Source organism: Xiphias gladius, chromosome 2 (assembly GCF_016859285.1).
Source record: "Xiphias gladius isolate SHS-SW01 ecotype Sanya breed wild chromosome 2, ASM1685928v1, whole genome shotgun sequence".
In the NCBI taxonomy this organism is placed as follows: Eukaryota; Metazoa; Chordata; class Actinopteri; order Istiophoriformes; family Xiphiidae; genus Xiphias; species Xiphias gladius.
Genome location: NC_053401.1, coordinates 16,095,829 through 16,123,106, shown reverse-complemented (window position 1 = coordinate 16,123,106; position 27,278 = coordinate 16,095,829). Strand labels below are relative to the sequence as shown.

Genomic DNA, 27,278 nt, shown 5'->3' with positions numbered 1-27,278 from the left:
CTGTGCAGTAAAATAAAGCCACAGCTGGCAGTTGGTTAGCTGAGCCTTGCATAAAGACTTGAAACAGGGAAACAGCTAGCCTGGCTCTTTCCAAAGTTAACAAAATCTGCTTACTAGCATGTCAATGGAAACAAGCTGTACTGAGTCTCTTAGTTTTCTGACTATATTACACTTATATTATACCTGTAAACCTGTCTAAGTGAGGTCTTGTTATCTCATCATTTATGATGAGGATTTCCCCAGATCGCCATTGTTTGAGTCAGAGGTGTGGATGCTGAAATTAGTCAGGACAGGAGTTGAAAAATAGCAGTAACATTCATGAAATTGAAAACAGTTTGTATCACTGAAGTTTAAACCAGGTGGAATGAGATGAGAAGCATGACCTCCAATCTTTTTTAATTTTTTTTGCATGAAAAGAAATTCATAGGCTTTTACATCCTTAAAAGAGGAAAACACTAAACACAAGTGTGAAGAACATGAGCAGTTAAACTGTAGTAAACACACAAAGAAATGTCAGATGCAAATACTCTTCTCAGAGAGCAAAGCTTCAGAGTGAAGCTCCTGTTTCTTCATATAATACATGTAAAGAAACAGGTTTCAGGTCTAAGTATAATCAGACTCAGGGGAAGCCTGTTTCCAATGTGGTTTATAATCAGAAATTAAGGCTGATTGGCTTAGTCCTGATCTGTGCTAAATCGGATGAGCTCAGTCTGGTTTGGCCCAGGTCTCTCTTAATGGGGCTCAGGCTGACATCAGGACTTGTGGGAGCTGGGGGACAACAGCAAGGGAGTTGGAGGATCCACAGTGGGCAAAGGTACTGGCATGGGTCTGTTCAGCAGTGTGGGGAACTGCAGGGAGATAGTTACAGTTAAAAGTTGAAATGACCTAGCTAACATTTAAGCCCAAAACATCTTGCTTCTTAACAAAAATCAGCAATTATTCCATATCATGGTCATGAAGTTTTACTTTACTTTACTTTCACATAGAGTGAAGGAAGAAATCACAAAACGTTATATTTCATTCTGTATTTCATTCATTCTTTGCAAAATGAGAGTGGAGAGTTTGAAAAGTGAGCAATTTTAAAAAAAAGTCTGTTCAAAATCTCTGATTGTTTTATGGGTTACGTTTATATTTTTATGTTATCTGTCATGTCCAATAGGCTGAACTAAAGAAAGGGTTTTCCTTCTTACACCAGATGATGCACAGGGCAATGTAAGAAACAAAAGGCTGGATTTGACATTTGAAATTGACAACTTTTCACTCACACTAATTGATTGTTAAGGCTTTGTGTGTTTTTGTGATGACTGCTAAAGCCCTTATGTGAATAATTAGTTACATGATTAAAACATCTTTCAAATTATTGTAGATGTCATAAGTTTTGATTATTTGAAAAATTAGACAATACTGATGAAAACTGGTGCACTCAGTGTATGTGTTTGTGTTATTGCCAGAGAGTTGACATGGGTGGGAGGGGCTCTTGGCCAACCAGCCCTCTCCCTTTCCCCTGAATCAACAGGAAGTTGCCCCCTCTCCTTGTCCACACCAGAACGGAAACATCTGTAGCTTATTTTGAAACCCTGCCACACGTTGAATCACACATACACAAAAACACAAAACAGTGAAAACAACTGTAGAGGTAAATCTGCAGTGTGAAATGACTATAAAGACCCTATAGTTATGAGAGGGAATAGCTGCAAATAGAGAAAGTTTATAGGCAGACAGAGACTTTGTATCAATCACTGACAGAGAAAGCAAGTGCTTTCTCTGAAAGGGTGATTGAGAAAATGAAGGTCTATTGTCTTTTTTTAAATAGAACTGTCAGAACTGAAACCATCAGAGCTTTAAAGAATGCATTTACATAGTTATCCATAAAAATGTTTTCCAGCAATCTAGAGACAAAGTCGGAAATTGCATATTTGTGCTTGTGAATACATTGTATGTGTAAAAGTTTTCTTGCAATTCGACACTTCAGAGAATCAAGTCAGTTCATAAATATACTGAAGAAAGATCTGCCAACATTTTAGCATGTTCTATCTTCTTCAAGTTGGAAATAGCCAAACGTTGTGATGTATGTTCAAAGTGACTATGTAATTTTTTTGCTGAATACAAGCCATTGTAGCCACAAGTGACAATTGCATGATAACGGTAACTAGTAAAACGCAGTGTACTAGTAGAACAAGTAGAGAAGAGTAAAAAAATCTGGAAATTTACCCAATATTGTCAGTTACAATATCTTTCTAAAATAAACTGACAATAGCCACAATAAGTAACTGGTAATACCAGACCAAGTAAGACTGTAGACCCCTGAGTTTTTTAAATTGTGCAAAGGTTGAAAAATTTGTTATCTAATCTTTCAAAAGTTCCATAATCTTTAAATTAGGCAAAGGGCTGTGTTTGTGGGCTGGGGAAGTGTTTAGTTTAGGTATGTAGTGGAGAGGGGTAAAACCAGGATTAAGGCATCCATATCATTCAAAGTGTCCTTTCTGAAATTAACAATCAAACAATCAGCAACTAAACAAGGTCTTTGGAGATGAGAAAGGATTTGAACTTCTCATTCAAAGTCTATTAATTCATTATTTCCCCAACTACTATCCAAAATAGTGCACCGATATTCCAATTCCAAAGCTAGCCCATCTCATCTCCTTCCATGACAGCAGGCTTTTGGCCCTTCTTTTGCATGCCCATTTTGAACAGCTTCAAGCACTTAGTTGGATGACATGTTGTACAAAATAGTTTGTTTCAAGCATACCCCAGCCTTTAGGTATTTTGGCTTCTTCTGGTTTGAACTAGCCAAAAGTCCTGATGTATGTTTGAATAAGTGCTGAGGTTAAGGTCAATTTAGGGTTAGGGTGTGGTTGAGATAAGTTGGATAAAGGTTCAGCTTAGGCATGCAGAGGAGCTAAGAAAAATGATTAAGGGCTTAGAAAATACCAACCGTCATTGAAGGTCCTTTAGTGCATGGCAATACAAAGAAGTGTATGACCATTACCTGGAAGAAGGGGGCGTGGCTCTGAAGTCGGGCGGGGCTGAGGGGTCCCACCGGACTCAGGCTGGACCAGAAATGGATATTGGAGAGTAGAGGGCTGGGAGTGAACAGCAGACCAGATGGAGTCTTCATAGATAAAAACCCCAAATTAAGTATCAGAGGATAAATTCACCAAGTTTCATCAAGTGTTTATTCTGGCAATAACTCCAGAGAGCTGTACATAGTCTGTCTTGAAGTTTTCATGTCAGTCTCACCCAGAGCTCAAAGCCAAGTCTGCAATCCAGTGAACTCAAGTCTACCAGACAGACTGACTTGGCAGAGTGACTCCATATAGATCAGGAAGCTCCATTCATACAGAATTCATGACATCTACAGTATTTTCTCCTGTCTTGTCTTTCTTCTGTCTCTTCATATTTAGCAAAGACCAGTTTGGTTTTCTATCTGGTCCTGCGGGAGAACATAAGTCTCTCTTCTGAAACAACAACCAGGAATTAAAAATGAGAATATCACTTTTTAGAATGTGTTTGTGTTTACATTCTCACTGCAAAGATAAGTGTGAGCACTGGTGTATTGTGTTCTGATTTTTTTTTTAAATCCTGTTTAATTTTATCTTTTAGCAATACTTATCAGAATGCAATATACCTAATTCTGCTAAAAGGCAAGGAAATCTTTAAAGCTGTTTTTCAAGGGTGGCCCGGCAGCCTAGGGGTTTAAGGCCCGGACCATGAACAGCAATGCCCCCCATTTGCATCTGGCTGGGGATTCTTTGTTGCATATCTAAAAACTGCTATCAAGCTTAGTTTGGCCCAGGTACTGATGCTCGTTTCCACTAAGCTACTTGCTTAGGATCAGTTAATGATGTGCTTTTGTCAGTGTTTAGATGGCTTTTGTTGATTTGCAAAATCATGTTCAAATCATTGAACAGCAAAATCAAGCTAACAGCTTGACTAGCAAGATACCAACTTAGACAAGGAAAGATCAGCAACCACCATAAACTGGTTTCAGAGTTTTTAATCAGGTGTTGCAGGGAATTTTATTACAGGTATAATCCAAATTGAAAAAGTTCCTGTATTCTGAAAAGACGTCCTTGTGGGCAGAAAGGGGTTGTAAATACTAAAAACTCCAAGTATTCACATGAACACACTACAAATTTGAGTAATGAGTGTATGGTTTAGCATATACTTTTATTTTCCATCAGTGATGTACACATACCAGTGTATGATTACTCAGTCGGGAAAAGAGAGTCAGCTCAATGCCTGAATGTAGTCAGACTGTCCTGGTTTGGTCAGTGTCTTGTTGCCAGTGAATCAGGAGCTTCAGGAACATATGGCTTCACTTATGTACCTCCTCCCTCCCTTGCCTCCTCCTTTCTTTCCACTTATCTTTGTCTACCTCCTCCCTGTCTGATTTTCTTCATCCAAAATTTCTTCTCGCCCCTAACACCCACTACATTTACAGAAGCACTAGTGTGTATACAATGGTGTTAATACATACAGTATGTGATGTGTCATGTTGTACCTGTGTTGTGAGGAAGGCAGGGGTCAGGGAACCTGAAGGCAGTGCCGGGCTGTTGAGCGCAATGGAGACAAAGTCACTTCCTGTCAGGAAGAGGGAGGGGGCAGAGATTTCCAAGCCTTTGGGTTTCCTGCTCCTCGAAGGCGCATTATTGGCCAGTCCCCTCCTCTCTGGCATGGTAGTGGTCTCTGACCTCTCCCTCCCCCTTTGACCTGATGAAAGGTTTAGGGGTTGAGCAATCTGCTCTGATTCATCAGTATCTGTGCTCTTGCTCCGCCCCCACCATTGTGTGTGGGTGGGGCTTTGCTGCGGGGAAGATGAACAGGAGGAAGAGCAGGCCTTCTGAGGAGACAGCCTGCAGGAATGTGAAGTGTCAGTTAAGAATTGGGGTGGGGTGGAGGGGAGGGAGGAGTGGCCACGGTTAGTTATGAATCGGATGATAGAGGAGCTGTCATCATGGTGATCGGATCTGGGCTCCATCTTGATCGGCCGGTGTGGTTCTAAGGAGTGCTGCACAGAGCTGACAGTGAAGGAGGAGTACAGGCCGGAGTGGAGGTATTCGTTTCTCCCACTGCCATCCTCGTCTTCAGCATCAGGCTCTGATGTCGCCCCTGCACTTTCCTCACTGCTACGGCCTGACTCCACCACTGCAGGGTCCATTTTCAGAATCTCAGGGAACGACACAAATTTGTAGACAAACTTTTGGCCGATTACCTTTTTGATGATGTTCTGCAAAGGAAATGAGATCTGCGATTTAGCGATTTCCTGCTTCAAAATCATTTATTAGTATTTCCTGGTGTGTTCATGTCAATTGGGTGGCTCTAAAGACATGAAATTTAATCAAACATGTTAGACTTTTATCATAGTCAATTTGATGTATGTGTGGCGTACTTTGTCATAGTAGTAGCGCAGGGCTCTGCTCAGCTTGTCGTAGTTCATGTTGGTCTTGTTCTTGCGCAGCCCCCAGAGCTTGGCCACTTCCTCCGACTTGAGCAGCTTGAACTCACCGTCATTGGATGTCCAGCAGATGAGATGTTTGTGGCCTTGGTCAAGCAGAAGCTGCAGCAGGAACTGCCAGAGTGTGATGGAGCTCTCCATGACAGGATGACACCAGAGACACAGGTGATCTGCAAAGGTCAGAAAGAATTAAGACTTAATAAAATCTAGTCCAACAGCACATGTTGCAATGTACTGTCAAAAAGTCATTAGAACATCACCAAGAGGGCTGTCAAACTATAACTATATAACTAAATATAACTATGGCTAACATGTTAGCCCTAATGATTGCCCATTTACATGCCCAGCAAACAGGGGGCTACATTAGCATTATTTGAAATCGTGTTTCTGGCCACGTGATGAATGTAAGTCCAATATTCACTCTCCTTTTTGTGTCAGTTTGGTCTCCACTAGCTTTTAAATGCTTTGCTACATTCACCAGCTGTTAACAAACTTTGTCTGTCTGCCGTTTGATGCTGGGCAGGCATCACACAGTGGATTTATCAGAACTTTTTTTGCTGAAAATAGCTGCTTTAAATATGGTTTAAGAGAACAGTGAGAGTGAACCACAACAGTAAAGTTAAGCGCTATAAAATCAAAAGATTGAGCTAAAAGATGCTAAAGTGCCCCACAAAGTTGACGAAAACTGCAGAGTTGGGTGATAATTCTCTGTGGGTTTGTCACTACGAGTGCCCTTTTTCACATTACACTTACTGTAGTTCTTTGATCCATTGTTATTATAAAAGTATTGACTACTACAGCTTTAAAATTCACTGTTAAAGGTTCTAAAATAGTTTTGTTCATGAAACCAGTCTAGGAAACTGAATTACAAGTGTGAATGCAGTTCAGAAAAACATGTAGGAAGTGGAAATATTATAAAATAACTATTTAAGATCATTATATAAGTCATTTGATGCCTTTAAAAAGTCTTAAGTAGAAATAATTTCACACATTCTCAGACTGTTAAAGACTGGGACACGATAAAGACATAAAAAAAGGAAGTAAAGAAAAAAAGAAGAAGAGTAGGCAGTTGGAGAGGAGGAGGATTGTTAACGTCAACACAAATGTGTACTGTGATCCTTCCTCTGATGAAAAACCCCATTTAAAAACCACAAGCATAACATTGCTGACCATGCCCAACACCACCCCCGACTCAGACTGGGAATTTCCTGTCCCAAACCCTGAACTCACAAACACACAACAACACAAACATGTAAACAGTTTAAAGGCTCCACAGGACAATCAATTTTGCTGTGTGTCTCTCATGGTTCTTGAACACAATATCACAAAATATGTAATCTATATCTCAATGAGCAAAACCAGATGGTGACAAGCGTGAGTGAATTCTGCCACTAATGCTCAAGGATGAATTGGTTCACATGCCTTTACTTCATCTCCTTGGCCCATTTAAATCTTGGGAAGAGTGGATTTTATATACAAAAGGGTGACGAATTAAACCCGAAATTCATGACTGGAGAAGCTTAACTAATGCAGATGCTTCCACACAGGACATGAAGGGTCACTTAGTCACTTTCAGCTGTTTTTTCCCTTTAATTCATCAATCTGTAAATATATTATAATTGAAATTATATCACGCTCAGAGATGCAGTGAAGGCTGAACAAGCCTGAACTCTTCTTTACTTACTGAAAATTTGATCTCTCTTACTAAAGCAGTAATGACAAGCCTTTACAAATTTACTTTAGGACATAAACAATTAGCCCTGCCTTTATGATTGTAGGATTTCTTACCCTTTAAAATAGACATCAACTGGCAGTTAGTATGATCAAATAGCATTCTTTCATCTAGGAATTTGGACCATCAGATGATCCATGTAAATGGAATCATAGATTTTTCTTTACCCCAAGATGATTATTTGAAAAAAGAAGAAAAATAATTTGTGAGACTCTTACTACCATTGTTGGTAAATTCATTCCCTTGCTGGGTCAGTTGCTGGCCCTACGGGATAGTGTTTTTTGGGTTTTTTGTTTGTTTTTGTTTGTTCTATTTTTTGCACATTTATTTGTGTTCTAGCTATTTCCCCACACAAACTGTCAACAACCATTGGAAGTGGACATTATGTAATGGGGGAGGATGCATCATTGGTGTGACTATGCACTACAGCTGAACAAAAAGAGACATGCTAATTGAGCCATGTTCCAATTTGTTAAAGATAAATAAAATTTAAAAATGTGTGTATGTATGTTACAGAGAGAAAGAGAGGGAGATGGCCAGACATTGGTTGGTTTTCCAATGTTTCCATGGTGATAAAACAGGAATTGGTCAGTGACCTGTCAAGAAAAGCACTGGTCTAACCAACGCGATTACCTGGAAACCAGCCTGACTGAGCGTCTGTCTGTTAGTCTTTCTGACTGTCCACCTGTCTCTCCTTTGCTATTTCTCCCTTCTCAAATCAATTCATTTACAAGGTGCCTTATTGGCAGGAAATACAAAACTACTTACTGCCAAAAAAATAATAATAATAACTCATTATAACCATATTTAATTTGCAACCATAACAATATGACGGTAAGACTTGGCAGTTGCATCAGAAATCCCCATGGCAACCACATCTGCCTCCATAGTGGAGAAACATTGTAGCCAAGGACCTCACCACCAGAAGTGATGGTTATTCTACCTACCTTTATAATAACAACATATGGTTCTGTAATGCCAGTATAATCAGGCACTAATTCAAAATAAAAATACAGTATGCATCTGTCATTCTTTCATTGTCTTTTTAAAAGGAAACCAAAGAGCAGAAAGGGGGAAGTGCATGTAGTGCAAACAATGTCCGACCACCACAAACACACATACAACCAACCATATCCTTGTTTCCTTTTTCCTGCATGGGTGTGTGTGTTAAGTGATGGAAGAACTGCAGGGCCTTCTGTCTGTCTAAATGAGGACTTCCTGTTATTCAGCTTCAGGGGTGTCTTTCCAGGAGAACGGCCTTCCCTCTCTGGGAGGTAGGACTTCCTGTCACACACACATGCAAACACATACACATATGCTTCTTTATTTGTATAAAGGTCTGTTATTGTTAACACTTAGCGGATACAGAAATTGTATTTTTAAGAGCACAACCATGCCCACACCACACACACAGATGCATAACAATATACGTGGAATGCATCTATATCCTGATGTCAGAAGTTGATATGCTCACCCTCTGACGTTTCACTCTTAACGAGTCTGGACTGGAGAGAAACAAAGCAGCAGGAAATGTTGATTTAAGACATTTCAGAATAAAAGAAATCTTGCATATGGTCTTTAGTACTAAAACTTAGAGTTTGATAGTCTATGAACTGTCTGCCTCTCTACACATAAGCTCATAAGACATACAGTATATGACCCATAAATAAAGATTCCCCTTCTCCAAATGTAAATCTATCAGATGCACATTCTTGTGTGTTCCAGGGAATCCTAACCAGAAACTAACCGAAAGCTGCACATGACTCTTCATCCATATTCTCTGGGCTGCTTATTTTCTTATTTAGAAAGAAAACCCCGGGGGCGGGGGGGGGTACTGCTGGAACTCAAATGGTTCTTTGTCTTACACCAGTGACTCATTTTAAAGATGTTTTCTGCTACCAGCTTCAATCCGGAAGCGCATGGCAATTACTCTGCGAGGTCCAGACAAACCAGAAAGTCTACTACTAGATTTTAAGGGAGCCACGGCTGATTTTTCCACAGCACTCTGTACACTAACCTCTTTTCTTTTTTCTTTTTTTTTTCTTATGTGGCCTAATCAAATTGGGGTAACTAAATCTGTGCTTTGGCACAGTTTCACATGGAGACTACTTAAGACAGCTTTAACACATTTTACGCACAGCGTCAACGCTTTTTACGCGCAGTTTTAACATTTTACGCGCGGCTTTAATGATATTTTCAAGTTGACAATGAATATATTAACATTTCACCGAGTACAACAACAGCTCATATAAGTCTGCCTCTTTATCTCCATTACGCACAAGCGCTCGAACACACTTCAGAAAGTTGTAGATAGATTGAAACATGCACCTACCCAGCAGTGGAGGGCGGCTCTTCCTCTGTCCTTCTTCCCTTGCGTGATGTGTGTGGTTGTGTCTTAAAGCGGGGAGTGTGTGGTATGTTGGGGCTCCATGCTGCCGCTGCTGCTGGCTGAAAACGGATCCGCAGCTTTTCTCTCTCCCTCCACAGAGCAGGAAGTCGGGACGCGCAGACGGAGAACCGGCGCACTTCCTCTGGCGCAGTATTCCTGTCTGTGTAAAAACACACACACAGAATCTAAATTTCCCATAAACACAACCCCGCTTTTAAATTACTCTCTCTCATGCGCACGGATTCATGCCATACACAACACACTCTTTCAGACCTGCATACACACCTTAACTCATACTCTTAAATGGCCTGCAGGCAGACGCTCTCTCTCTCTCCCTCATACACACACACACAAACATACACACACACACACACACACACAAACAAATATTGAAATTCGGATTACACTCGTCCAACTGACAACTGGCGTCACCCTCTTCCTGTTCAACAGGGGTTCCTGTTCCTACTCACACGCACAAACACACAGACAAGGTCAGGTTCGGGCTTTTCAGTAACTTAAATTGTTGCCCAACGTTTGATTTCACTTCGATAAAATTCAGCACGTTGTTACGGCAAAGAAAATGAATCACTCTATGAAGGGGGAGGGGAAGGGCCGGAGTGAGCAGGGCAACTGCAGACAATTGAATACAAAAAATATATTAAATTAATTAAATTAACGGAATAAAATTATTGTTGTTTGCCTCGTGCTTAATTTAACTCATCATAATTCCCTTTCTCTGTGTGTTTTGTTGTCCTTCCCTCCTTACTTTATTTTATATTATTCTTCACTGACTGCAGCCTATGCACCCCTCATGCTGGATGTAGCTACTTTTGTTGTCAGAAAGTTTATAACACATGTAGTTGGCTGTAATACTTAAAAATGATGCACCTGATGAAAATATCTGATGTACTTAGATGAGTTTTAGGCTCAGAACTGCAGACAGCTTAAGAGGAAAAGGACTGACAAACAGTCAGAGCACTTACTCATTAGCTACCACAATGTGACAAACAATTGCATTATTGGTCACCAGGCAAAATTTAGGATAGAAATTAATAACGTCTATTTCATACTGTTGGTGAACAACCACCTTTGACAATGATATAACACAGAAGTGTTATATCATTGTCAAAGGTGGTTGTTAACCATATAACACAGAAGTGTTATATCATTGTCAAAGGTGGTTGTTCACCAACAGTATGAAATAGACGTTTCAGATGGAATGTGTGCTTGACACATTTCAGACAAATTTGCTTCAACCAACTCTGCACCATGGACTGTCGTGTTATTTGTACCTGTAAATGTGGGCTCAAAGGCCATATCAATATCTGATGCGCCCTTGATATCTTGCAACAGACTGGTCAACACTGCATCCTTAAACAGGTACTAAAGTGATTTAGTATTGCACATGCATAAAGTTATATTACTCATGAGACATGCATCAGAGGCTGAGATATCCTGACTTTGAGTCCCCAGTACTGGTCAAGCTCAAAAATGCTGGATTCCACATATCCCATAATGCAATCCAGGAGCATCTTTTGTAAGACCTTACTTAGTAAATTTCTTATATTCATCTTGTGAAAGATTTCACTTGGTAAATATCCTCTTACCCATATTTTGCAAGACTCTGCTTGCTAGATGTCTTTGTATCCAGTTTATAACAGGCTTTCTAAATCTGCATTTTCCAAGCCCAAACTGGGAGCACTCTGATGACATCATTAATGAAATCACCAGAGTTATTTTTCCAGATGTCAGATAACTCCCTCCAGAGTCACAGAAGACATTATAAAACTGTCTGTATGGGTTGAATAGTACTAAGAGGTGTAATTTCAGTGGAGTGCCCCTTCATCTGTCCTCTGGTCAGTTTTACATACAGTATATGGTTTTATATACCATCAAGAAAAGACAGTTAGACTCACGAAAAGTTCTTCTTTTTTTCTGATATTTATTAGCAAACTAGTCTGCAGTTCTCTTACATTCCTTTAAATTTTGATACGTGATAAACGGGGCAGAGTGAGACATCTCTCTGTTCCCGTCTCTCTAATTTAATTTCCTGATAGCCCTTGGCCCCGCCTACGTCTTTGAAACGTCAACAGCGCCAAACTTCAGGCTCCCTGACGTGAAAATGACCACTGATATCGAGGAACCGCAATGGAGAAAAGTCCATTCCGTCACAGGAGTGATACCGCGGTCTAGACACGGACACCGAGCTGCAGCAATAAGGGAGCTGATTATTGTTTTCGGTGGTGGAAACGAAGGGATAGCGGAAGATCTCCATGTTTACAACACTAGTAAGCCAACTTTAGCAGGACGCTAACTAGCAGGGTAGCGGCTAATGTTTTTAGCATGCAAAGGAGTGGAAAAAACCACCCCAGCCTACAAGTTCTTTGCCGCGAGCTTTTGTTGTTTGTTTTAAAGGTCCTTGACAATTTCAGCATCACTTTGGTTACGGTGTTATGGATTTGTTATCATAAACTAGCCACTAACTTGAATAGCATTACTTCAGCTGGCTAGCTAGCTTGATTAACTACTTTTTTTCTCAAATATACCAAGTTACGGCCGTTAATTGTGTTAACTGGTGTAACAAAAATTACGATCTTAAAAGAGACTACTAGTTAAAAAAAGGTCGTGTAATTTGTTTTGGCCAGTGTAGCGTTAACTGAAAACAGTTGAACTTAACTTAGAAGTGTGAAAAAACAACAGAGTTAAATGTTGCTTCAAACATACTCATTATGCAGTTAACATTGTAGTGTTAGCGGAGCTTGAGGGGGATGTTTGTATTCAGGTTTTGATGTGTACCTCGTTGTACTTAATAAGCGCTTCCTTACTCATTTAATGAGTACAATTGGGTCGTCAGGTGATCGCTGTACGAGATATTATATAAATGATGTGTTGTGGAGAGCATTGTGCATCAAAGGGCATTAATGTTAAATTTTTTTAAAAATGACAGTCCTGTTAAGGGGTTTAGGTCTGAGGTAAGATTAACCTCGCTACTGCACAAATAGCTGTGTTTTTAAGAGTTGTTTTCAGATAGTGTCTGACATGTGCCCATCTTCAAGTCTCAAAGCAGTGGTTTCTGCCTGCGGTGAGGGGTGACATCCCACCCGGCTGTGCTGCCCATGGCTTTGTCTGTGAAGGCACTCGAATACTGGTCTTTGGTGGCATGGTGGAATTTGGCAAATACACCAACAGTCTTTATGAACTTCAGGTAATGCTGTTACATGCATTCTGTGGTTATTCTGATCCTGGTGGTATTGTGTAGATCATATTAAATCTCGTTGTCGGTCCTGTGTCGCTCAGGCTAGTCGCTGGCTGTGGAAGAAGTTGAAGCCCAGAGCACCCAGGAATTGTTCACCCCCCTGCCCTCGGATTGGACACAGCTTTACTCTTGTAGGTAATAAGTGTTACCTGTTTGGAGGGCTGGCCAATGATAGTGAAGACCCCAACGGCAACGTGCCAAGGTAATGTGCAATGTGAGTCATTGTTGCATGTAAAACAGGCTTGTAGTGATTTGATCACGTTGCTCTCAGTGCAAAGGCAAAGTTATAGTCAATATTAAATTTAACATTTCGCCAGCGTGAAGATTATACTGTTTGGAATATAACATCAATCAAAGAGTTACATTGTTACTATGTTAGGTACATGGGTGACCTTTATGAGCTGGAGCTGCAGTCAGTGTCGGGGGTGAGAGGTTGGAGCATTCCAGAAACAAAAGGGGGTGGTCCTTCGGCACGGGAGTCTCACAGCTCGGTTGCTTACAAGGGCCTCAGCTCCCCGAAGCTCTACATCTTTGGAGGAATGCAAGGGTGCCGGTTAGACGATCTCTGGCAGCTTGACCTTGGTATAATGACCTTTTTTTGACAGATTACATTTACACTAAAGTTTCAGAAAGGAAAACGGAAACTATTTTCATCCTTAAAGTGCTATTTTGAATTAAATGCAAAACTGTGGTTGGCTTTTTGCGTGTCTGCACTTCCATATGGCAGTAAGAAACAAATGTTGGGATTATTTAAAGTAAATTATCTTTATCCTTCTCTCTTCTTCAGACACAATGGTTTGGTCAACACCAGAAACAAGAGGTTCCACACCACTTCCCAGAAGCCTTCACTCTGCTAGTGTCATCGGAAACAAGTAAGAATTTCTATGCTATTGCCATCATATCTCTTTTAAAGCAGACGTACAGTTTGTTTGTGACACCTTACCAAACTAGCCTTTGACAAACTACATTGTGTCCCTCTGTTTGCAGGATGTTTGTTTTTGGAGGCTGGATTCCTTTTCCAGAGTCAGACGAACACAATGCTTTAGGAACAGAATGGATCTGCACTGACTCTTTAAGTGTGCTCAACTTAGGTCAGTACTTCTCCCCAAAACTGTCATTGAAATTTCATAATTCCTAGATTTTGAGTGGTTTTGTAGATGATGAAACTTATAAGGATGTTAGAGGCTATGAACTTTTAGGCTTTTTTATTATTTGGCCCATGGGCCAGCAAGTTCACTGTTGCCTTCTTACTACAGACACTATGAGCTGGCAGAACCTGGGCCCAGAGGAGCAGGATGACATCGAGTCCCAGCTGCAGAGCCAGGGACCTCAGAGTGACGATCCTTATGCATGTAGGCCCAGAGCTAGGGCCGGCCACTGTGCCGCCACTGTCGGGCCCAGGCTTTACATTTGGAGTGGCCGTGACGGATACCGTAAGAGCTGGAACTACCAGGTCTGCTGCAAGGATCTCTGGTACCTGGAGACAGGTGAGGACTTCCAATCAAATGAGTGACAGAGCCACTCAGGCTAGTGCTGAGAAAAAACAAACAAAACAAACAAAAAATAAACACAGCCACTCAATATAATAATCTGTATTCTGTCTTTAGATCGACCAGCCACCCCAGAGGCAGTGTTACTCATCAAATCCACAGTCAGCATGCTGCACGTGGCATGGCGCCCCTTGGCTGCAGCAGACTGCTACATCCTTCAGATCCAGCCTGTGTCCCCTCCCAAAACTGCAGACAGCAATCCACCTGCAAAACGAGTCGATCCCATGCGAACAGATGGACAAGAGGGGAAGAATAAAGATCCTGCAGGTAAGGAGAGGGTACAGATTCAGTTACCTCCACGATTAGGTTAATGTTTCTTCAGAGGCTCAGCACAGGACACAGAAAAGAAAGATGGAATCGTAAACAGATGATTTCTGCACAAGTAAAAACATACTAATGGAAAAAAATTTATATCAAAATTGTCAGGATGTAGATCATACCAGGAACTTTCTGTTATTACGGTAAAATTGTGCTTCACTCTTTTCTTAGGCGTCCAGTCTCTTCAACCTCAAAATGAAGGAACCACAAATAGAGAAAAGAAAGCATCAACTAAGGTAGATGTGACTGACTTAACATATACATATATACATATAGTAAACAAGAGAAGTTGCATAAAAGAACTTCCATGTAGTTTTAGCAATGTTTAGCAGTATTAGTTAGCAGTGCTTCCTATTTAGAGCAAATAAGTATTGTCCTTTTCTTCTCAAATTTCAGGATGCTTCAGTACAGCAGGAAACTTCAGTGAAGTCATCCAGTGGCTCAGCAGAGACCCAAGCACCAGGAGGCAGGAGTGCTGGTATAGATTCAGAAGCCTCTGACCCTAAAAGCTGCTGTAAGTCTTGCTGAGTGGTCTACCTTTTAATGCTGGGTTAACCAGAATGTTTTTCTCCCAAAAATGTGATTGTAAAGGACAATAAAAGCAGGAGTAGGTATATTTCAAGTAACAAGATTGCACCAATAAGTAATATTGTCTCAGTTAATGCTCTTTCCAATATTTCCAACACAGCATTAGGGAAATGGTGCACAGAAAGGTTTTACTCTAGAGCAACTGTTTAGTCTGAAATGACCTCATCAAATGAGTTTGCACTCTGTCTGTGTGTTTTTTGTAGCTGCTGGACAGGGGACATCAACAACAGAGGTCATCACCTCAGCTCAACATCAGTCAGGTAATGATGATACTCAAGCTCAAGTGTCAGTGATTAAACCAGACTTAAGTAGATCTAGCTTTTTAAAAGTAGAGTTCAATGGGATTTTTTTTTTTTTTTTTTTTTTTAAATCTTTGACAGACAAACCTGTTTACGCTGACAAGACGGCAAATTTCTACGTCCGTACACATCAGGTCAGGTTCACTAATAAACAGTAACTTTTAGGTCTTTCACTTGGCTTGGTCTAAACTAAGAACTGTCATCTCCAGGTTCAGCAGAATCCAGATGAAGCAGTGTGGTTTGATGTCGGTGTGTTCAAAACACTCTTCTCTGAGGTCAGCCACTACTTTCTCCCAGCTGAAAGTGACCAGGTGACTATAGCTGTCAGCAACCGGCCCCCAAATACTAAAGAGGTAAAACCCATACATACAGTTGTGGATATTAATTTGGACGCTATAAAGATGCTATTCAACACTATCCTATGCGGCTGCAGCTCAGGAGGTAGAGCAGGTCATCTACTAACTGGAAAGTTGGTGGTTCGATCCCTGGCTCCTCCACTGAGAAGACACTGTACCCCAAATTGCCCTTGATGGCTGTGCCATCATTATGCTTGAATGTAAGTGTGAATGTGATGTATGAATGTGTGTGTGATGGGTGAATTAGGCAAATCCACTCATCCTCTGTCCATCCCTTTCATCAGCCCTTCCCCCAGAGGAAGCTGCCAGGCCCTCAGGACTACCAGGGCAGAGAGGAGCAGGAGCTTGCTCCAGGTCAGACCTACAGGTTCAGAGTTGCAGGCATCAACTGCTTTGGCCGGGGAGACTTCAGCCCAGTCAGTGAGTTCAAGACCTGCCAACCTGGTTTCCCTGGAGCACCCTCTGCTGTCAAGATTACCAAGGTGACATATTTAGGAAATTCAGAGACATGTACACAATCGTCTTGGGAACATAGGAAAAATCAGGATGTTTAGATGGTTTTCAGACTTATAAATTTAAAAAGAGCAGCTTATCCCCCTAATACTCCCTTTTCTGTGTAGGCCAATGATTCAGTCCACATCACATGGGAGGCTCCACCCTCTCCGTCAGGCCGGATCCTAGAGTATTCTATGTATATGGCAGTGAGGAAGAGCCGCTCCAACACCTCAGAGCGTCCAGGTCAAATGGCCTTTATCAGGATCTACCGTGGCACCAAGATGTCCTGCTCAGTCAGCTCCACCCACCTGGACAACGCCCACATTGACTGCTCCGCCTCTAACCGGCCAGCTGTAGTCTTCCGCATTGCTGCCAAGAATGAGCAGGGCTACGGCCCGGCAACGCAGATCCGCTGGATTCAAGGTGGAGAGCTCAAGTTGATTTAGATGCTGCTCATTTTTCACTTCGTTCTTGTGGACAGATGCCAACTCAATTCAAATTCCTCTTTCTGTCTTTTTAGATCCCACTAAATTGCGAGCATCTACATCCAAAGCAGACAGCAGTGCTGAGGCTGACGCTGCTGACAGGTAACGAGTCAAAACTGACATGTTTTACGTTAATCTTTACTTTGGAATTTTAAAATATTTTTTATTTATTTGTCTCTTTTCATTCTCTCTTTTTTTTTTTTTCTTGCAGCTCCAGCTGAAAAAGTTTGATCAAATGATGTGGGAAAAAGACTGCACTCAGTATTGTATGATATTTCCTAGATAGTTTTGTTAATTTATTTTTTTATGTATTTATTATTATTCCCTTGTAAATATATGTACCTTTTTCACATGAAGCTTAAGCACTTGGCTATTTTAGCTAACAAATGTTTTGTTAAGTAATAATATAGGGATATGATGTAGACCAAACTATAACTACTACCACTATTATTTGATACTTAAAACTCTTTAAAGGTGGGAGGTGCCTAATCCAAACCAGTGAACTTTTGAAATATGAATAATCTATATAATTATATTGTTGTTTTATAATCAGATTGTTTCCTGTTCTAGGTTTAAGATAATTGTTAATATGTTTTGTCGATATACAAAGCCACACCTTACTGCAAATTGTCTGTATCCATTACAAATCTGCATCACATTTCTTGGTTTATGATTTTGTAGCATTTTATTTTCGTTATTGTCATCAGATCATTTATCTTGGGGTGATGTATCTATCATTATTAGTCTATCAATATCATTATCAGTTAATCCAATATTATTTCTGACTTCAACAAAAGAAGAGCACAGCACTACTTACATTACGATTTCTACAGGCCTTCTTTAACTGGTTTAGTAAAAGAACACACAGAGACATTACTGTCCAGACCAAATCATTAAGACCAGTGCTGCACTTTTTCACCTCTTCATTTTCTTGCAATGTAAAGATTCCATGCTTTTGCTGTCATCCAGAGAAGAGCATTTATGTTCTTTTTTTTTATTGACACACTAATGTTATCTGATAAAAATGGCTAGATTTAACTTTCTTGCTGAAGAAGAGTTGTAGTTAGTAGGGTTAGTAATTAATCTGGAAACATTCTTAGTGAAAGTTTTAATCAGCCAGCTGTTCGAGGCTGGGGCTTAAGACACAGTAACCTAGTGATTTTAGTAGCTGTAGGAGGGAAAGGAGGAGACGTGCCTCAGCATCCTCGGCTGGACCTTCGGGCAACTGATGGAAGTCCAGCTGCTGACTGATACCTGGCAAGATGGAGTTCAGCAACAGTTTCTAAAGGCATCTTATAGTTACTGAGGTAGGTGCAGGTTGGAGCTTTGCCTGGTGTGCAGCTGCTCCGCTGATTCCCACATGTTTGAGGTGAGCAGGGTGTTAGATTTTGGATAGGTAAACTCAGCATTTTTACATACTTATGTGTGATAATTGTAAAGAACTGGTATAACAAGTTATGCTGAACACATTCAGTAAATATATACAAAGCTGTAGGTTTGAGTTTATTCAATTCAATTTTATTTATATAGCGCCAAATCATAACATGTTATCTCAGGGCACTTTTCAAATAGAGCAGGTTTAGATTATACTCTTTATAGTTATATTTACAGAGACCCAACATTCCCCCATGAGCAAGCACTTGGCGACAGTTGCAAGGAAAAACTCCCTTTTAACAGTTAGAAACCTTGAACAGAACCGGGTTCGTGGTGGGTGGCCTTCTGCGTCGACCGATTTGGCGGTACTAGCACAAAGCAGGTTCCACATAGAGATGTATAATAAGACCAATAATAAAAGTAATAACTATATTAATAAGACTAATAACAATCAGACTAAATATAATAATAATAATAATTGAAGCAGTGGGTGGTTTGCAGGTAGAGTCAAATACTTGCAGAAAGCGACAGGAGAGAGACGAGAAAGCACAAAACTACCGGAGAGCGAAGAAGCCAAGTTAGTAAAACTTATTATAAGGGTGATATATCAGTTACGTAGTTACTAGTGTAGGTATTTAAAGACTGTGTGGTAATATTTACACCAAATTATACCAAACATTACAAAAATATTAATTACATAACCTCTTGGTAAGGTGTAGTGAAAGTTTTTTTTTGTCATCGCGAGATATGCACTTCGGGAAAAGATTCCCATGATCCCATAGTTTTTAGTTTACAGATTAGCTAGCTAGAACTGGCTGGCGTAGCAAGTAGAAATCTAAGAGACTAAAGTTCAACAACAGGTAAATGGCTTTCAGCAGCCAGCTGCTCAACTAAGTAACGTAAAACTATGGTGTAGCTTTACAATCCTTTATGGGTTTGTATGTCGTTGCTAAAGACCAGAATGTGCGCCATATTGTACACAACATTTACCCAGTTAGCAAGCTAAATTCAGTTGTGATAACGTGAACTACTTGGATGTTTGTTGTTGGCTGTTTTTACACTGAGGGAAATTGTCTGAACCGTGCAATGGACTGCTTGTTTGAATCCTATTGCCCCGACGTGGCAAGGAAAATGCTAGAGACAGGGAGTGCTGAAAACGGGCGCACTGCAGTAGCTAACCTGCCAGTTAGCATATCAAGTCACGTGACATAGAGCGCGACATTTAAAGCAAAGTTTTTGACAAATTTTAGACCACAATTTGAAGTGTTAACTCATGTATAATGTTCAGCCAATCTAAGGAGATTTCAAGATGACCCACAGGCTAAACTTTCACTGTCTCCAGTGTTGGGTAACGTTAGTAGCTTGTATTTGAAAAGAGCTATTTTTTTCTGACGCTTAGCTGGCTGTTTCTTGTATTTACAGGCAGCTATCGTAACAGTACAGTTAGCATTAGTAAAGTGTTGGGTTAATTTATTCTGGTCGAGTGACATTGGTATGAAAATTGCCTCAAGGGTAGACAGGATGCTTGCTATTAATTGGCTAGTGTTACAGTAGTTCAGTGGTTGCAATCGAAAACTGTACGTATCCACAACAGAGCCAGCAACCAGGAAGTGGAGCTAACAATCATTTGAGGTTGATTCAGAGCCTTGACTTGACTCCTAAGAGCTTGAGCTTTTAACAAGCAGCTAGGGTACTCTTCTCAAAGCCACTATGGTTACTAACTGACAACAAAACAAGCCTTAATTTTGCCCTCTAAAAGCACCACACCACACAGAGAGAATGCAGACAGTCTTTGTCACTGTTAAAGTTTGTGTGTGTGTGTGTGTGTCTGTGTGTGTGAGAGTGAGAGAGAGAGAGGGGGGGGGGGCAGACACAGTAATTACTCTACTTGGTTTACCCAGCTTTCCTTTATCTTATCCTGTCTCTGACCCTTTTTCTGTGGAGGTGAGATGACCTCGTCCACCTTTGGCGGGTCGGCCCCTGTCGTCCCAAACCTGGAGCATGGGATGGGAAAGTCTGCCGCCATGCTGGGGTTGTCTGCTGGGCTGGGTGGAGCAGAGATGGAGATGCAGAAAATGCTCATCAATGAGAGGATGAAATGCGAAAACCACAGGACCAACTACCAGACGCTAAAGGCTGAACATTCCAGGTAAAGCTAAATGAAATTTGCTATTTAGGGTTTTTTAAATTCTTTATCACATTAGAGAGTGTGGAGACTGCAATATGAATTTTACAGTGAATTTAAGTCTTTTTTTTTTTTTTTTTTTTTTTTCACCATATACTTGGATTCACGGTTTGCCATGGCAGTTAGGTATCTGTTGGTAGCATCATGTGTTCCATCCCAGCTGTGATATCTTTTTCATAGCCTGCAGGATGAGTTCACGCGGACACAGGTTGAGTGGAAGCGCCTGCTTAGCGACAGGCAGGCTCAGCAGGAGAAACTGCAACTGCTGTTGGCTGAGCTGCAAGGAGAGCTGCTGGACAAAACCAGGGAGCTGGAGGAGCTTCGACTGCAGGTACAACTTGGTCAAGAAGAAAGAAAATCTCAAAGAGGAAACTTAATTCCTCTGACCCCCCCCCCAAAAAAAAATGTAGATTCACATTTGATTAAAAGGTTAGACTCTACATTTACAGATCAAAAAAAAAGAAGGATTTTTGGATCTGTGTGTGTGTGTGTGTGTGTGTGTGTGTGTGTGTTGACCAGGTAATGACACCTCAGCGGTTGGAGTTACTCAGAGCTCAGGTGCAGCAGGAGATGGAGGCTCCAGTCAGAGAGAGGTTCAACAAACTGGAGGAGGTCAACATTTATCTTTTTTTTTTTTTTTTTTTTTTTTTTTTCTTTCTTCTTCTCTGTGACCTAACAGCTATTGACCGGAGTACCTATGAGAGAGAACAGTCATGTGATTGATTGACTGATAGAGCTACAACCCATTTGCTTCTGTACTATGTCTGATTTGCAGTTCCCTGTCATTTTGTAATGCATTTGAATGAAATTATAATTAAAGTTAATAGTGTCAAACCTAGCTTGACATGAATTGCTGTTCTGCCTAACAATGATGCTCTAAATGAAAAGACATGGATGTACTAAATGATTTTTGAGGGATTTTTTTTTCCTGGGGAGACCTCACTTTAGGAATCAGTATGATTGACAGTAAGCCATGTACTTTTAATACAGTACAGCACTGATACGAAGACACTAACTTTAGTGTCACGAAACAGCATAAGCAGATGAAAATGGCCTCTATTGATAAGGGAAATTGCTGCTATTATCCTTTTGTACCTGCTCTAAATATGGCATTACCAGTTGTGGCTCTCAAATCCATGTCTTATTGTTCCTTCTGTCCTCACTCATTTCTGGCTAATATGTGTGCTTGTGGTTCTTCATAGGAGACAGAGAAGTACAGGTCTGAGTACAACAAGCTGCGGTATGAGTACACTTTCCTCAAGTCCCAGTTTGACCACCAGAGAGAAGAACATGCTCACATAATGGACCAGAAGAAGATTCGCTATGAGGCAGAGGTGTGTGTGTGTATGTCTATGTGTGTATATTTGCATCATGAATTTAAGTTCTTCTGATACACTTGTGACATACTGATAAATTAAAAAAAATTAGATCTAAGATATTCAATATCCTGTTGTCAGCTTTCTCGTCTGGAGAAGGACAGGGAGGACCTGGTGGCTCAGTACCAGGGTTCCGACCCACTGTGTGATGGGAAACGTGTAGAGGCTCTGCTGAGGGATAAAGCACAGCTCCATCTGCGGTTAAAGGGGCTGGAGTCAGAGGTGGCTGAGCTTCGAGCCCAGAAAGAAATCTCCGGTCAGCAGGCTGAGAATGTGCAACGTATCCAGATCAGACAGCTATCAGAGTCTCAGGCTACAGTGAAGTCACTGGAGGTCAGACACCAACAGTCATGTTTTCATGTTACTGCACTTGGGATTGGATTAAAATTGCACTATTATCTGTTTATGTCTGCTGTATCTTTTTGTTTTTTGCTGCAGCAATTACTAAATCCACAGGATGATCACTTTTCATCATGCATTATGATTTTGCTATAAACATCACAAGGAAAAAGTTTAAAAAAAAAAAATTGTTTGACAGGCAGAGCATCAGTCATTGCGCCTGCAGCTGGAGCGGACTGAGAGTGAGCTACATCTGAGCGACGAGCAGAACAGCCAGCTCACTGGGCAACTGCACAAAGCTGAGAGAGAGGTCAACTCCCTCACCTGTCAGGTATGCTGCTCTTTAACCTCTGACCCCTTGACCTCTGAGATGTTTTATTAACCGTAACATCATTATGAGTCATTATTAAGCACTGTCTGGATTTCAGTGGCAGATTAAGTGGGAAGGTTATGATGTTGGAAAGGTTTGTGAAAATTGAAACCCTTTTCTACCTCCACGTTTCATTCTCGTTCATGTTAATTGGATTTTACTGTTTTTCACATCATGAATTCTGATCTGTGTTTTATTTTCATGAGATGATTCTGCCTAAAATCCAGTCGGACCCATTGGTAATTTTTAGAGTTACTTTTTAGAGATACCTTATCTAATTTGTTATCTAATTTCTCACTAACTACATGGGTGGTTTTAAGCTGGCAAAAAATTAGTAAATGACCAAATTTACATTGGATGAAGTGAAAAGCTGATGTAATTGTGCCGATGAAACCTAAAGCAGCCTGTTGAGTCATAGCTAGGAAAAAAGACAACTACAGCAAATATACTTGTAATGGAAAATACCTCACTAATATACTGTAGTTACTAGTGCACACCCCTTAGCCATATTCAATTGCAAGAAAAGTAGAATGCTAAGACTAGAGAAAAAATGTTGATGATGGTAGAAGGAGACATTTTTAATGACAGCATCTAGCAAATGTTGCCTGTCACTATAGTAACATGCTTACTTATTTTTTTCCTTTTCTGGTTCTCAGATTGAAAGCCTGAAGCATTCCAATAAGATGGAGGTGGCCAGTGTCAAACTGGAATGTGCCCGCTCTAAAGGGGAGGTAGTGAGGGAGAGAGACACACTGCAGGGGCAGATGGATGGTATGGGTTTCACAGACACAAGGAGCAGTGTGTTTTAAGCATCCTCCTCTCTCTGCAGTGAGAGAGCCTCAGGTCCTTACTTTCTGTTTGTCTCTGTATCAGTTTTTTGCTTTCTCACAATCTTGATTTATTTTGTTTTGATTCCATTTATTGACTCAGGACCATGGTTACACGGTATGGAGTATTCAGTCCTTTATGTCATCCATCTCTCCTCACACGTTCATCTTGTGGGACACCTGTCAAAAGGCCAAAAATAAGTGTGTTCATAACCATGTGTCCCTATTTAACCTGACTCTGTATAACTTGTTTATGTATGATATCACAGTCATCTTATCCTTAGTGGAAATTTCCATATATGGTCATGTTTATATTTAACAAAAAATTCAAAATGTGGTCCGAACTTTCACGTCTTGAAGCAAAGCTTAGAAATGCTTTTAACTTTTACAGTTTATATCCCTACCGTCCTTAGACTCTGACATTAGCTTATGTGTATCAGGTCTGCAGGCAGATGTGGAGGTCCTAAAAGCTGCAGTGGAGCGACACAAAGAAGTTCTGGTGGAGAAGGAGAGGGAGATGGTCAGGAAAGTGCAGTCTGCCCATGAGGAGGAGTTCCACAAAATTGCAACTTTGCACGAGGAAAAGTGCGAATCACCTTTGTATTATTTCAGTTACTGATATAAGAGGTTTGAATCCCTGGAAAAGTATGGATGCTGTTCTGTCAACCTCCAGCGTTGATTGTTCCAGCTAAGTGGACAATTTAACTTCCTTATTGGTACAAACCAGAAAGATGATTTCTGTGTTAGCACTCCAACAGAATCTTTTCCGTTGTTGTTCTTTCTCCTAGTGTAAATGTCATTTTAGACCATTTTGTACTATTTTATGTTGTCAGGTTAGAGTTGGAGAACCGTCTTGCAGCACTGGAACAGCAGAGAGCGCTGAAGGATGCTGCAGATCATGCCCAGAATGAGGAGAGGGAAGAATGTCTCCATAGTGCCCAGCAAGGCGAGGAGTCAGCCCGCAGAGAAGTGCAGAACCTGAGGTCAGCTTTGTACTGAATGCTGCTAATACATAATCTACACAGCTGCATTAATCAGAGGGGAAATCTGCGGTGTGTAAGCTACGTGGTGACATCATCTGAACTCTTAAGGTTTAGATACCATTAAATAAAACAAATAAGTGCGCATGTAGGGGCCACAGCATATTTGTTGAAACAAATTTAGATGAAAGCAAACTTGTGGTTTTGAGATGATGCACTGCATGTAAAAGCCATCATTTCCCTGTGGTTGGCTGTGGAAAAGCATCTCAATTTAATTTTTCAGCCTCTTTACCCCAATTTCACTTCCTATACAAACATTTTGGGGACCACAAACTGGTGTAAAGAGGTCAACTACCCAAATAAATGGTGTCAGAGCTAGGCTTGCCCAATTTTTGTGTGGATTTTTTTCCCCCCATTTTAGGCCAGCAGGACAGTAGGTGTAAGATCTCCATTTGTGTAAGAAAAAGGAAAAGAACAGCAAAATGACCAACAATAAAAGGAGCTTTTCTGCGTGGTGCCGTTATATTTAATGTTTTATTTTATGTTTTACCAGAAACAAACTTCAGCAGCAAAGCTCACAGCTTGATGAGCTGGAGACACAGAAAGCAGAAATTGCTGAGCTACAGCAGGTTAGTTGACATCAAGATACAAGTCCTGCAGTTGGCATGCCAAAAAAACCCAAAAAACAGAGGACTTTGTATGCTATATATTAGTGTGATTTTGTTTGACTTAACAGCAGAACCAAGATCTAGGTGTCCAGCTGGGGACGCTGTTGCACTCTGAAAGGGATTTGATGGAGACAAACCAGCACCTCAGTGAAACACTGGACAGGGTCAGGGAGGAGCTGAGGATGGCCCGAGGCCAGGCTCAGAAAAGCCAACACGAGGCAGATAGGTACATCTGCTGTACTGTATTCAAATAAATAAGCTTAACTTAACATGAGACTTGAATTACTTTTCATTTGAAACACTCTTTTCTTCTATCTTCTCTCTGTGTATTGTTCCTTCTCCAGGATGCTGGAAGACCGTCAGGTTGAATGGTTTGAGGAGAAACACAAGCTGCAGGAGCGAGAGGTCGAGCTGCAGGAGAAATACTCTCAGGTCAGAGAGAAACTGCAGAGAGCAGCAGTTGCTCAGAAGAAGGTACTGCTGCTCCCTATAGTGCCTTTCAGTTCAGCAGGTTGTAAATGATCAACATTTTAGCTCTCAGAAAGTTTTTAGATGCATTAACACAGAGGTTTGTCTGTGCTACATTTTTTCTTATTCAAAACACATTTAGCACAATCTGGTTCCTATCTGTAATACGTGTGATCGAAAGTGGACTCAGTGAGCCATTCTTTTTGCCCTTTCACATGTCGACAGATAGTTTTTAACATTGTAATGCTGAAATAGTTTTAAAAGAGACCTGAATTTTTTTGTTGTGGAAGCTGCAGATAATATAATATAATATAATATAATATAATATAATAAAAAAAAAATTGTGTGTGTATATATTTGTGTGTGTCTCTGTGTGTGTGTCGTATAGAGGAAAACGCTGACAGAGAACAAAGAGAAGAGACTGCAGGATAAGATCCAGTTGCTGGAGGCAAAAATAGAGGAACTGAAACTGGAAGCAGCTGCAACAAAGAAGTAAACATCAACTGTCATTTTATGAATGAAATAATCCAATCATGTTAAACTGCCAGGAACTGCTATGTCACTGGTCAAAGTTACTTTTTTCAGAGTAACATGTCACTAGCTATTTTATGTGACATTTCTAGTAAAGATGAGGTCCAGAGCGAAATATCAAAAAAACTTAAAACCTAATGTCCTTATTTGTTTTGTTTTGTTTTTTGGTGCTTGTTGTTTTTCTTTGTACAGACGGTCATCATTCTCAGAGGAACAAACTCAACTCAGCAGACGGTTGAAGGAGCTGCAGCGACGACACAATGAATTTCGACGCCTCCTACTGGGTGGCCAGGGTCCTTTCAGTGTAGGCCCTGTGTTCCTGACTTCCTCACCCACCCCCTTCCTCTTCAGGTCTGAGGGGCCGTTATCAAACATCCCTGTAAGCATAGCAGTAAACAGACATTTTTGCAGCTACAGAAAAATCATTTGTACGAGAGGCACACAGACTAATTTCTGCACCCACAGGAGGAGGAAATAATCCCGAATGCAACGCAGCATCAGCACAGGTTGAGTTTTGAGGAAATGGAACGTCCTACTCGGACTCTCCCTTCTCACACACACACACACACACACACACACAACCCACAGCTGAATGCAACAAGCTCACACTTCTTCTCTCTGGGTTGTTAAAAGGGCATTCCTTAAAATGTTAGATATCACAAACAAACAAACAAGGCAGAGGTTGACTGGTAAATCATGGTGATAATCTCACAATGTAGGTTTGATGATAACAGCTTTCACAATTTGGAGAAGTTTGAGCTGCTTTACCACGGTAAAACCAACAAGTGACCAAAGAGGGATGTGTCTTTACTCAAGTACGAATTAACACACAGGAAGCAGGGTACATGTGTAAATGCAAATTACTTCTGTGGCAACACAATGCACAACATAACAAGGCCAGTATTATGTGTGTGTTTGTGTGTGCGTGTGAGGAAGAGCACAGTGGAGGGATGCATTAATGCAGCAATGTTAGTAAGGCTGTCGTAACATTTCCTTGCTTTTCCTGTGTGCGGTGCAGGAGGAACAGCATCAGAGGGAGCTCTCTCTGCTGCGTAGGAGGCTGGAGGATCTGGAAAGCACTCAGCAGCAGCAGCTGGAGGAACTGGGATCTCTGGTGCAGAGGGACCGGGACCCCACTCTACAGCCTGACCTCTGACCACTACTTCCCATAGGACTTGCAGTATAATTACAGATTGAGATGAAGCCCTTTTTTCACATAAAGGACAGCAACAGT

The 27,278-nt window shown here is 40.9% G+C and overlaps 3 protein-coding genes across 16 annotated transcripts; 2 read left to right on the top strand and 1 right to left on the bottom strand.

The window, feature by feature from the left end:
* Nucleotides 1-379: 379 nt before the first annotated feature.
* Nucleotides 380-11,204, bottom strand: LOC120799409 (ETS domain-containing protein Elk-3-like). 6 transcript variants are annotated; one of them, XM_040144586.1, is made up of 7 exons: nt 11,187-11,204; nt 9,523-9,739; nt 8,320-8,474; nt 5,393-5,628; nt 4,505-5,230; nt 2,990-3,112; nt 380-848 (listed from the first exon to the last, which is right to left on the bottom strand). In XM_040144586.1, exons 1-7 carry the CDS (start codon nt 11,188-11,190, stop codon nt 753-755), a joined length of 1,557 nt encoding a protein of 518 aa, XP_040000520.1. In that variant the 5' UTR covers nt 11,191-11,204; the 3' UTR covers nt 380-752. The 6 variants fall into 6 exon arrangements, with proteins under 6 accessions (XP_040000520.1, XP_040000557.1, XP_040000566.1 ...); XM_040144623.1 differs by lacking the exon at nt 11,187-11,204 and adding an exon at nt 8,665-8,695 and having other exon boundaries at nt 5,509-5,628; nt 9,523-9,632; XM_040144632.1 differs by lacking the exons at nt 9,523-9,739; nt 11,187-11,204 and adding an exon at nt 8,665-9,513 and having other exon boundaries at nt 5,509-5,628.
* A 419-nt stretch (nt 11,205-11,623) lies between these two features.
* Nucleotides 11,624-17,807, top strand: hcfc2 (host cell factor C2). 2 transcript variants are annotated; one of them, XM_040146786.1, is made up of 17 exons: nt 11,624-11,867; nt 12,636-12,784; nt 12,877-13,037; nt 13,215-13,417; nt 13,623-13,707; nt 13,823-13,926; nt 14,092-14,322; nt 14,443-14,652; nt 14,875-14,939; nt 15,100-15,217; nt 15,495-15,551; nt 15,672-15,724; nt 15,800-15,943; nt 16,231-16,428; nt 16,567-16,864; nt 16,962-17,028; nt 17,138-17,807. In XM_040146786.1, exons 1-17 carry the CDS (start codon nt 11,702-11,704, stop codon nt 17,145-17,147), a joined length of 2,319 nt encoding a protein of 772 aa, XP_040002720.1. In that variant the 5' UTR covers nt 11,624-11,701; the 3' UTR covers nt 17,148-17,807. The 2 variants fall into 2 exon arrangements, with proteins under 2 accessions (XP_040002720.1, XP_040002725.1); XM_040146791.1 differs by having other exon boundaries at nt 11,625-11,867; nt 15,800-15,901; nt 17,138-17,804.
* Nucleotides 17,808-18,134: 327 nt separating this feature from the next.
* Nucleotides 18,135-27,275, top strand: cep83 (centrosomal protein 83). Of its 8 annotated transcripts, none has more exons than XM_040146815.1 (17): nt 18,135-18,233; nt 20,245-20,449; nt 20,666-20,816; nt 21,005-21,097; nt 21,688-21,819; nt 21,943-22,194; nt 22,400-22,531; nt 23,227-23,341; nt 23,838-23,982; nt 24,231-24,380; nt 24,931-25,006; nt 25,114-25,271; nt 25,390-25,519; nt 25,902-26,005; nt 26,237-26,423; nt 26,510-26,550; nt 27,063-27,275. In XM_040146815.1, exons 2-17 carry the CDS (start codon nt 20,250-20,252, stop codon nt 27,214-27,216), a joined length of 2,220 nt encoding a protein of 739 aa, XP_040002749.1. In that variant the 5' UTR covers nt 18,135-18,233; nt 20,245-20,249; the 3' UTR covers nt 27,217-27,275. The 8 variants fall into 8 exon arrangements, with proteins under 8 accessions (XP_040002749.1, XP_040002758.1, XP_040002783.1 ...); XM_040146824.1 differs by lacking the exon at nt 18,135-18,233 and adding an exon at nt 18,854-18,877; XM_040146834.1 differs by lacking the exon at nt 18,135-18,233 and adding an exon at nt 18,936-19,160 and having other exon boundaries at nt 25,390-25,477.
* The last annotated feature ends 3 nt before the right edge of the window (nt 27,276-27,278 follow it).